Source organism: Tasmannia lanceolata, unplaced genomic scaffold (assembly GCF_043159265.1).
Source record: "Tasmannia lanceolata isolate RefF3 unplaced genomic scaffold, GAP_Taslan_0.1 ptg000006l, whole genome shotgun sequence".
Lineage (NCBI taxonomy): Eukaryota > Viridiplantae > Streptophyta > Magnoliopsida > Canellales > Winteraceae > Tasmannia > Tasmannia lanceolata.
The window spans coordinates 18,114,942-18,125,805 of record NW_027518683.1 but is presented as its reverse complement, the minus strand read 5'-3'; the positions used below and the strand labels follow the sequence as shown (position 1 = coordinate 18,125,805).

Genomic DNA, 10,864 nt, shown 5'->3' with positions numbered 1-10,864 from the left:
TCGGCTGTGCATTTAATACACTTGAACTTGCAGCCATTATAAATGCATAGTTGTCCCTTGCATAAACCCACATTCGCAGGAAGCCACTTCTTGCCGCTCCTTTGCATGTGATGACGGCCACCTATGTTAATGTTTTTGGTAGATGTTGTCTTATTCATTGATGTAGCTGTCATCACATGCAAAGGAGCAACACGATATGGCTTTCAGTGAAGGTAGCTAGTAAATCCCTAAAATTATACACAAAATGGAAAATATTATGACCGAGCTATCTAGTGTTGACATGGCCAATAGGGTCATAATCTCATCTCTTGCTTTCTAGGAGGGGAAAAAAGAGACTTTATTTTTTGTATTGCTGTAAGTATTGTGAACATATGATGATATATTTTCACCTCCTCTGCAGTACACATTCGCTTCCCTTATAAGGTGAACAGTGGGCAACTTTAACTCTTTTTCACGTTAAATGGGGGATGACTGGGTACTGGAGGGTGAAAATATCATCGCCCTATTTATAACTAGATATAATTTTAGACGATTAATGATATTTGAACTAACAAGTTTTGATAATGAGGCGAACTCGCTTTGTCTTTCATTCATTAATCGGTTGCTTAAAGGTATTCGGGAGGGGAAATGATATCCGCCCCCCTCCGAACGGTTTATGAGGGAACGGTTCACTGCTTGAGGATAAATTGACCCCCTTTAACGTTTTTTTTTGCCTTTAAAACTTAACAAATAATATCAAAAGGGGGATTTTATCCGTACGAGGGGGGTGGGATATCATTTCCCTCTCGGGAATTGTAAGAGCCTTTAATAGCTGGTTAAATAATAAAATGCAAGTGGGTTCATACCATTATCAAAACATGAGAGTGCAAATATCAGTGTCCTTTTAGACATTTTAAAGATATTCTTTTCTACATTCAACACTAGATCTGAATTTAATAGATATTAAATTTTGCTCAATAGCTCAGGATGAGTTTGAAAAACAGTTATTTCCGGAGATTCATTACGAATATCACTAACGAGAAGATCATATAGAAAGAAGAACTAAGAGAAGGAGAAAATCATGGGGGGAGATACACCTGTTCTATGAGGTCTTCTTTCACAAGTATTTTTGAAAATGAATAACAACAGAAATATTTTGGAAAAACAACAGAAATAAAATGTAGAATTTTGGGAAAAAAAAAATACTAGCTTTTGCTAACATAGGTCAGGAGTGAGAGGGGTTGAAGCCTTGTCAAAAAGTCAACATACTGTGTTTCTTCTATTATTTACTAGCAAAAGAAAAGAGATGGAAGCTTCCCTTTTATATGGCACCAGTATAGGGGGGATATCAACATGGATGAATGGACATTCATTTAGGGCACATTTGGCTGCCAAGAATTGTTTTTCATGATAAACAAGTGTCTATAAAGTGGAGATGAGGGTGAAGTTGGCAGTGGGTGGAGAGAGAGATTTATTGGGAGGTGAGAGGGTCGATCTGCCCACTCCCTCCACACCAAACGTTGGCCGTCGTTTTAGATTGTGACAACTGATTGTGAGCCCCAAACTGATTATAATTTGAGTCAAATAATTGGTTTGGGACTCACAATTGCGTGTAATGATTTAAAATGAACAGGGGCATGTTAGGAAATCAATTTTAATTAACCCGCCTATAGAGCGTCTGTTTTGAGGACTCTGGTCGACCGCGGTGGTCCGGTCGACAAGCCCCTACATTTGGGTCATTTTCCAATTTCTTGGGATTTTGAGGATGAATTCCCGGTTTGGCAACCAAGAGGGGAGTGAATTGGTTATCTTCACAAAATTTTACCTTTTTGAAACTTTCACAAGTTCACCCAAGTTGTATTGAACTTAATCAAGTTGTATTAGTTATGTTGAGTAAGTAGTGAAGTTCTGTACTCAAGCTCTAATTCATTCACAAACTTGATTGAGATGGCAATTGGCCTATTAAACAAATATGGATGTGCAAGTTGAAGCAAATGCTAAACAATCAATGTAATGATGATATGAACTTGAGTGAACAAGTAGACAGAGAGAGATGTACCAAAAGAGAAAAGTGCACACAAGGATTTTTAAGCAATTCGGTCTTTAAAACAGGACCTGCTCCACTCTTTTCAAATTTTGCTCCTTGAGGGATTCCACTATTGAAGATTTGGTACAACGAGGATTATAATTTTTAGTATAAGTATGAACTACTAGAGATAGAGTTGTTATATGGTAAGCACACATTGTTAGATGCTCAAGAGATACATCTATGGTTCGACAAAAAAGTACAGTCACAAAAACAAAATTTTTGGGATTACCCATCCTAGTTCCTAGGATATACATAAGGCACAGTAATACTACAAACTTGGTCCACTTGTTCAATGCTCAAATTATTCAACTATTAGGGTTGTTGATGGGCTGGCTAGGACCCAAATGACATTGCAAATTAGATAATGATAGCCATTTGATTTCGTTCAAATGGAAGATTATAAACTAAATAGGCAAGATTCCAGACCCATTAGGAAAGCCCTTACAAATCATATGGTTAGGACTGTGTAACTAGATTTCTTTGGGGCAAAGCCAAATCCATACTTGACACACCGAAATCATAGTATAATGTCATAATGAGACGCGCCCAATATGACATAGTGGCCTCACATTTGCTTGGTTCAAATAGTCCATTTGATAGACCTTGCTCTAATTACTATCCGGTGGCCCAAAAATCACACTACTCATATGATCCTAACATCTACTAATGTGATTTTTTTGTTGTCCAATATGAGAGTGTGTTATGAACTCGAATCGGTCCGCAACGCGATTAGTCTTTTGAGAGGGAAGATCAGCCTCTTGACCCACTTCTAGGGAATGGTCTCCTTGTGTAAAAAACACAATTTCTGGAATAAATTTCTTCATTCAATTACGATCAGGCAATATATAGTGGACTCCATTTACCAATAAAACAGGAAACAATCCTAACAAATAGGACAAACTTTTCACGTCCTTGTCCTCCTAAATAAGAGCACTCCTAATTAATAGCAACAATCAATCCTAGTAACAACCCACCAACCTTATTCTCATGATTAATAGTAGCAATCTACTAACGTTATTCTCCTAATTATAATAGCAACCTTCTAGACTTATCATGCCCGACATGCCTTTCACATCTTACGCCTCAAGTGGCATCTTTTGTTGCATGTAACACAATGACTAAATTTATATAGTTTTTATTGTCCATGTTCAACTACGGGATTTTATGACTTGTTTTTTAAACTGCAGCTGGGGCTAATGCTCCATAAATTTATAATCTCTTCTCTCTTATTGCTCAAACTAGGAACTAATGTTGTTGCTATGTTGCTAATTTATACTCTCTTATTTCTAATGCTTAATATAGAAATCCAGTGATAAGATATAAGATATAAGAAAGTATGATACCATCTTAGAAAATATTACACATGGTACATACAAGTGAACAATATTGCTATTCAAAGCACATACCATACGTAGGTGCATAGGAAATATTCTTCAGTCGCTTCAATGGAATCCGTTGTGGTTGTTGCAATAACCATGGACTCTGGCATGGTAGTAATACCAATGGTAGATACAGGCATGACAACAACACCAGACTCTTGTCTAACAGTGGAAATAGTAGGTCGTTGGGTTTTTTCTTGCTATTCAATCATTGAATAGGCTTCCTATCTTCCCTTCGCACTACATTAATGCAAAAGGCTAGCTAGCTAGCATAGCTAAAATGAATCGATGGTTGACTCCATATGATAATTGAAGTCGAGCTGGAGCATACTAGGTGCAATTCAATCATCAGACCATCTGTTTTTTTCAATTCGACTGTGTTGAGCAACATTTTTAGGGTTGCAACTTGGGTCGGGCTCAACCTGAACCCGACAGGCTCAACTCCATTTTGGCTCAGGTTGGTTTGGCATTTCATCGGGTTGGGTTGGGATTAGGAAAAGCCAACCTTGTTTAAATTCTGGTTGGGTTAGGGTTGAGGCCATGGCAACCTGACTCGACCCAAACCCGACTTCCGCCCTCTAATTTTATCATGATTATCTCAGGGTTATGTTTTTTCTTGTAATTCTTTTGTTTAGCCCTAGATGAACCCAAACCCAACCCGACTAGATTTGGACAAAAAAACAGTTTAGATGGGTTGGGTTAGGGTTGACCATCATTGACTCGAGGCTTGGATTAAGTCAGGTTGGGTCGAGGTAATGTTATGTCGGGTAGGCTTCAACTTGATCCAACCCGACCCGAGTATCACCCTTAATTGTTTAGGTGTGCCTGCGGTTTATACTGTACCAGCCTAGAGGTGAAAGGGAAGGCGAGAAAACAATCCGAATAATGACTAGGGTCTACTGTACAAGCAGGGTAACCAATCTCAGGGTAGACAATCCCTGAACAACTTATCCAAGGTTTTCTATTTTTCCGTAGAACGTTAGCCCTGTTTGGCCATTCCACGGCAATAGCAAATTAGCAAGCCAGGTTTATTTTAAGTAAATGATATATATTCGCCCCTATTTTTTTTCTCTTAGAACAGCCCCTTCTAGTGTAAAAGGGCGGTCATAAATACACTAGATGGGGCTGTCCCAACTAAAAGATGGGGACGAATATACGACTTCCCTTGTTTTATCCTTGGATAGGCTTCCCAAATCCCAACCCTAGCATTCCTCTCGCTTATAAATAAAACGCCACAAACCCAAACCCAACACGTTCACAGCAGTCCTAATTTCGGCACTCTGGAATTGTAATCGGAGACCTAAAGTTGAATTCGGCATCGGCCCAAATCGAAATCTGGTGATCATCAAGAAGAGAGGAAGTAGAAGAAAAATAAAGAAGAGGCGGCTATCTATCAATCTATCCAAATGGCAACGTTTTTCCTCAACTCTCCTTACTCTCTCAGACCCAAACACAAACACCTCATCTACAACCCCACCAGAAGCCGATCCTTCGTAGTATGCTCCTCCGACACGCAGAAACAACGCCGGCACCCGGACGAGAACATACGGGAGGAAGCCCGGCGGCAAAATCCAACTAACGACTGCCACGGTTTCTCCGCCAAATACGTCCCTTTCAAGGCCGATCCCTCCTCCACTGAAGACTACTCACTCGACGACATCATCTACCGGGGCAAATCCGGTGGCCTACTCGATGTCCAACATGATATGGATGCTCTCAAGAAGTTTGATGGAAACTACTGGAAATCTTTATTTGACTCTCGCGTAGGGAAGACTACCTGGCCTTATGGCTCTGGCGTCTGGAGCAAGAAGGAGTGGGTCCTTCCTGGTATAGACAGTGACCATATAATCAGTCTTTTTGAGGGAAATTCCAATCTTTTCTGGGCCGAACGTTATGGCAAAGAAGTCCTAAACATGTCTGATCTTTGGGTTAAGCATTGTGGCATTAGCCATACTGGAAGCTTCAAGGATTTGGGCATGACCGTACTAGTTAGCCAGGTAATGTTGAAGTATAAATAATTAAATAACACTAACTCTAACAGCTGCTTAAGCTTTTTGGAGTAATTGGTTTTTTCAGTTGGTATAAGAGCTATTGACTCACTGTAGGTCCTGGTTTCAAAACCCAACAACTCCTTGATACTTCGTTCATTCGTTCGTTCGCCGTTAAGTAAACCCTTTCGCTCTCAAGCAAGAAATAAGTAATATTTATATAAAGTACATTGAATCACTTCTTTACAGAATTTCGGCGAAATTCCGGCAAAATTTGGCTGAAATTCCAAAATTTCGCCGGGCTATTTACAATTGTAAATGGTTTCTGAGCTTAAGCTGAGATAGAATTTCTGAGGTAGAGTTTTTAAATAGGGTGGCTACCTATGTTGTTTGAGTTATGTTAGATATTGATTTTATAGGACCTAACATAGATAGGGTGTACCTAAGAAATCATCTTCGTAGGATCATGGTAAGCGTTGATCTGTGGAGGTTTAAAATGGACGTCTACAAAATGGCCCATTTTGTGCCTCTACAGATCGAACAGTTAGGAGGATCCTATGGAGATGGTTTCTTAGGAACAACCTATCTATGTCAGCTTCTATGGAAGTATGGAGTGAATGGCTTGGATGAGTCAAACTACATGGGAGATGCCCAATAAAAACTCTACCTCAGATAGAATTTCTGAGCTTGAGCTCAGATACTGCGCGGTTAGATTCCACTGAAATGTTGTAAATTTCCACCGAAATTTTAAAAATTTCAACCAAAATTTTAAGATTTCTACCTAATTTTTGTAAATCTCCACTGAAATTAAAAAAAAAAACTGATTTTTTACTGAATTTTAGATGATTTCGGCTGAAATTTCCACCGGAAAGCCGACACCGAAACCGAAATTTAAATCCTTGTTGATTAAATAACACCAACTGTAACCACTTAAGCTTTGAGTAATTGGTTATTTCACAGGTAAATCGCCTGCGGAAAATGAATCGCCCTGTCGTCGGCGTCGGCTGCGCCTCCACCGGCGACACCTCCGCCGCCCTCTCAGCCTACTGTGCCGCCGCCGGAATCCCAGCCATCGTTTTCCTCCCCGCGAACCGCATCTCCCTTGCTCAACTAGTCCAACCCATTGCCAATGGTGCGCTAGTCCTTAGCCTAGACACTGATTTTGATGGTTGTATGAGGTTAATTCGCGAGGTAACTGCTGAATTACCCATCTATTTAGCAAATTCTTTGAATAGTCTGCGGCTCGAGGGGCAGAAGACTGCTGCCATTGAGATCTTGCAGCAATTCGACTGGGAAGTGCCCGATTGGGTTATCGTTCCTGGTGGAAATCTTGGTAATATCTATGCTTTTTATAAGGGGTTTCAAATGTGCCATGAATTGGGTCTTGTGGATAGTATTCCTAGACTTGTCTGCGCTCAGGCGGCGAATGCCAATCCGCTCTACCTGCATTACAAGGCGGGTTGGTCTGATTTCAAGCCGATGAAGGCGAATTCCACTTTCGCATCTGCGATACAGATAGGAGATCCGGTTTCTATCGATAGGGCGGTGTTTGCACTCCGGAGCTCTGATGGGATTGTCGAGGAAGCAACTGAAGAGGAACTGATGGATGCCTCTGCCCAAGCAGATCTCACCGGCATGTTTATATGTCCTCACACAGGGGTTGCACTTTCAGCACTGATCAAACTTAGGAAGAGTGGCGTGATTGGGCCTAACGATCGGACGGTGGTTGTGAGTACAGCTCATGGATTGAAGTTTACACAGTCTAAGATTGATTACCACTCAAAGGAGATCCCTGACATGGCTTGTCAATTCTCTAACCCGCCTGTGAATGTTAAAGCTGATTTTAGTTCAGTTATGGATGTTCTGAAGAAGAAGCTAGCTTTTCTTTGAGTGTTGATGGGGTGTAGTAATCATCTCAGAAGATTTTGTAAGTCTAGCCTATGCAACAACTTACCTTGATTGTGTTGCTTCCCTGTTTTATTAATCCTTCTTGATTGCCTATTTATAGGATCTCGAACCTTAGGATTTTGATTGAGAAACTAGCTTGTTATGCCTATCCAATTTTATAATGATATTTATGCCCTTTTTGTTCAATAAATGCTTGTACTTTTTTTTTTGAATGGAATAAATGCTCATACTTGGGGAAAGCTACTACACTGATTTTTTTCTTTGGTGCATTAAGGCCCCAATTGTGCACTCTTTATGTTTGCAATATCAGCTGGTGACAATTTTACTGTGTGCATATATGCTACATTCAAACTTCTGCTTGAAAAATGGATGCTAAACAAATTTAGGAGCCTGAAAACTGCATATTTCCATTTTTTCCATGTGTGCTTTGTAACTGCTTATACTTAGAACTCCATGTAAGAAATTGCAAGGAATCTTTTGTTTCTGCTACTGGCCATGCGTGTCTGTCATCCTTCATACACTTCAATATCTTAAGTGGAATTGATGAGCAGACCATCAAGTTTCCGAAGCTCGGTATATGTTATGGTGCTAATTGCTTATTATCTTTGAGAAAGACTCTGAACATGCTGTTCATATGATGCGGGAATTGGTTGTAAAGCCAAAATCTCCAGAGGTGTAGTCTTAATCTGATGAATTTTCACTGTGTTATTGTGCTTTATATTTTGTTGACAGAAATCGAAGTAATGTCTAGGCCGATGTAACTAATCTAAACTACCAGGGGACTCCAAAATGGTAAAATAACTAAACTACCACCATGACCGATGAAACAAAAATAAAAATCTTTTGCTAATGTTCATGTCTAGGCTGATGTGATGAACCAGGGGATGCTCCTGCATCAAAATTTGCTTCTATGATTATGAGCCTGTCATAATTATTGTCACCCATCAACAACTGTCAGAAAATTTATGAGTATGTAACCTAAGCTCGAAGTATTCTTCAAATTTGCCATGTTCAAATTTAATAAGATAGTGTAAACTACTCTTTTACTTCAATTTTTTCAGGGACTATATCACTCTCTTCTACAAACTCTGCAAAGATATATGTGGACTAATACATTCCATATGTGATAGAGCTCAAACGGATGTATAAAATATAAGATTATACTTTTAACAAAATATTTGGAAAAAATTAACAATTACATGTTATACAGTGTTACGGTACAAAAGAAACACTCTGTTCTATAGAGCTACCAAAAAAGACCATCACTGCTGACAATGAGACAATTGATAAGTGCGAAAGATATTAAATTTCAACAGAGAATCCGACAGACGGGTATAACAAATCAAATTTAAAAATTGCAATACTAATATACTATATATTTAAAGGCCATTACTTAAAACTAACATAGGAAAAATCAGGATACAACATTTTTTTGCAAAGCTACTATCATAAAAGTTCAAGCTCTGAATGACTGCACATCTCTCATGTAATAATTGCTGGAGGAAATTAAGACCAAGCAATTCAAATTTTTGTTGTGACATATGTGGAAAGGAAGTCGCTTTCCCAATGATGAGATAAATAAAAAAAATTATTGAACTTAACCTTAAATTATTTATGTTGTTAAAATATAAAAGATAAATAATGCCTTTCTCCAACAGCTTAAGCTATTGGAGAAGTTGGTAAGTTAACATGGTATCAAAGCCAAAGGTCTTGAGTTCAAACCTCCCGGATAGCAAAAATCCACATGCGATGGTCGGCCCAAAGTGGGACCACATGTGGCACGTGTTTGCCAAGTGGGCCAGACGGGGAGTGTTAAAATATAAAAGATAAATAATGCCTTTCTCCAACAGCTTAAGCTATTGGAGAAGTTGATTAGTTAACATATGTTTTTTTAAATTTAATAGCAATAATAAATTACGTGTATAGATTGGAAGTTGATTTTTTTTTTTTTTTTGAATGGTATAGATTGGAAGTTGATGTTGAAGATAGCACAAAAGTAACAAATTTTGTGCTATTTGACAAGGAAGCAGAAAAAATCGTTGAGCTCCTTGTTTTTCAGATAAAAATTCTCGAACAAAAGGTGACCACGTCTTTATTAATCCTTAAATGAGGAAAAAGAAAAAATAAACATAATATGTAATCAAACGTAGACGAGATACTTTACTATTCATATGATGTTTTTATAAAATGACAGCAAGAAGAAACATATATTCTGCCAGATGCTCTTAAAAAACTACTAGGCCAATCTTATCTCTTTCAAATAAGAGTCACTGTATACAACTTCTCAGCGAAAAAGTAGAATTTTACTGTGATAAAAGTACTTGATGCTGATAAATATAGCAAATTCAAGTCAAAACAGGTGTGACACTAAATTTCGCATAATTTATTAGCATTACTATATTTTTATATTATATCATCATTAAAAATGAACTTATGATAGGATAAATAATCAAAACAATTGCAGGTGATCAATTATTTGTCAACAAAAAGAAATGTGGAATGTGAGAAACCGACAGAAAAGACGAATACATGATCAAATGCACAGCTTATTATTTCAACTCCTCCAAAACAAACTCCTGGAAAAAAATCAACAGGAAGTAAGTACGTAAGTCAAACTGACTTTTGCAGGGATTTCGAAGATCAAATTTGATTGCAGCATCAATTTAGTGTGAGAGTTCCTCGAATTTGATTGCAGCATCAATTCAGATAATATTTGATATTGCTCTAAAACGTCTTTTGTACTTTGCTAAACATCATTGCTTTTTGTTTATCCGTTTTGGGAACAAAGCTGTTCAGAAAACATTTCTATTCATAGACTTTATCTTTTATTTGAGATATAAATGACTATGCGTGAGGTTTTTGTCGGTGTTCTATGGGATTTTGAGATTTATGTCTCTTACTCTGTGAATCATTTGTTCCACTATATATTGCATGGATACAAAATATTTGAGGATTTCATGGCCCACCATACATTACAGCATATGTCCTTATCTACATGATTCTGGTCAGTGCATATACAACTTAACATTTCAGGGTTAACAATTATATGTCAAAACATTGGATGGGGTAATATCATCATAGAGTTTTTGTATATGGGGACAATTCAATTGAATTATCTTTACATTTGCGTATGTTCCTCAGCTCAAAATATATAGTGGGGGCGAAGAGCTTCCATTCCAGGTACAACTTGTACAGTATTTTGAGTTTCTCTGTTTTTAGTTTCTTTAGTGGTATGACATGCTATATTATGTTTTTTTTCTCTTGCATTGACAAAAATAATTGCCCATTCTATTCTTTTAGTTTTTCATTATAATACAAGAAAAAGGCATAGGGTTTCAAGGATGGTGCAAACCCTAAGGTTTCGTTTTTATACTGAAGGAGCATGATGGGTTAATCTCTAGATAAATTAGCACAAATCAGTCCCACTTTCAGATTAGTCATTCAAGAGGTTAGTCAATTCATGCCAGGCAATTTTACTATAACCTTGACATGATTAAAAAATAAGCTTAAAGTTCTACCCA

The 10,864-nt window shown here is 38.0% G+C and overlaps 1 protein-coding gene across 2 annotated transcripts; it reads left to right on the top strand.

Moving 5' to 3' along the window:
• The first annotated feature begins 4,645 nt into the window (after nt 1-4,645).
• On the top strand, nt 4,646-10,214 carry LOC143879985 (threonine synthase, chloroplastic-like). Of its 2 annotated transcripts, XM_077382726.1 has the most exons (3): nt 4,646-5,444; nt 6,396-7,362; nt 9,808-10,214. In XM_077382726.1, exons 1-2 carry the CDS (start codon nt 4,854-4,856, stop codon nt 7,323-7,325), a joined length of 1,521 nt encoding a protein of 506 aa, XP_077238841.1. In that variant the 5' UTR covers nt 4,646-4,853; the 3' UTR covers nt 7,326-7,362; nt 9,808-10,214. The 2 variants fall into 2 exon arrangements, with proteins under 2 accessions (XP_077238841.1, XP_077238840.1); XM_077382725.1 differs by lacking the exon at nt 9,808-10,214 and having other exon boundaries at nt 4,647-5,444; nt 6,396-7,586.
• Nucleotides 10,215-10,864: the final 650 nt, after the last annotated feature.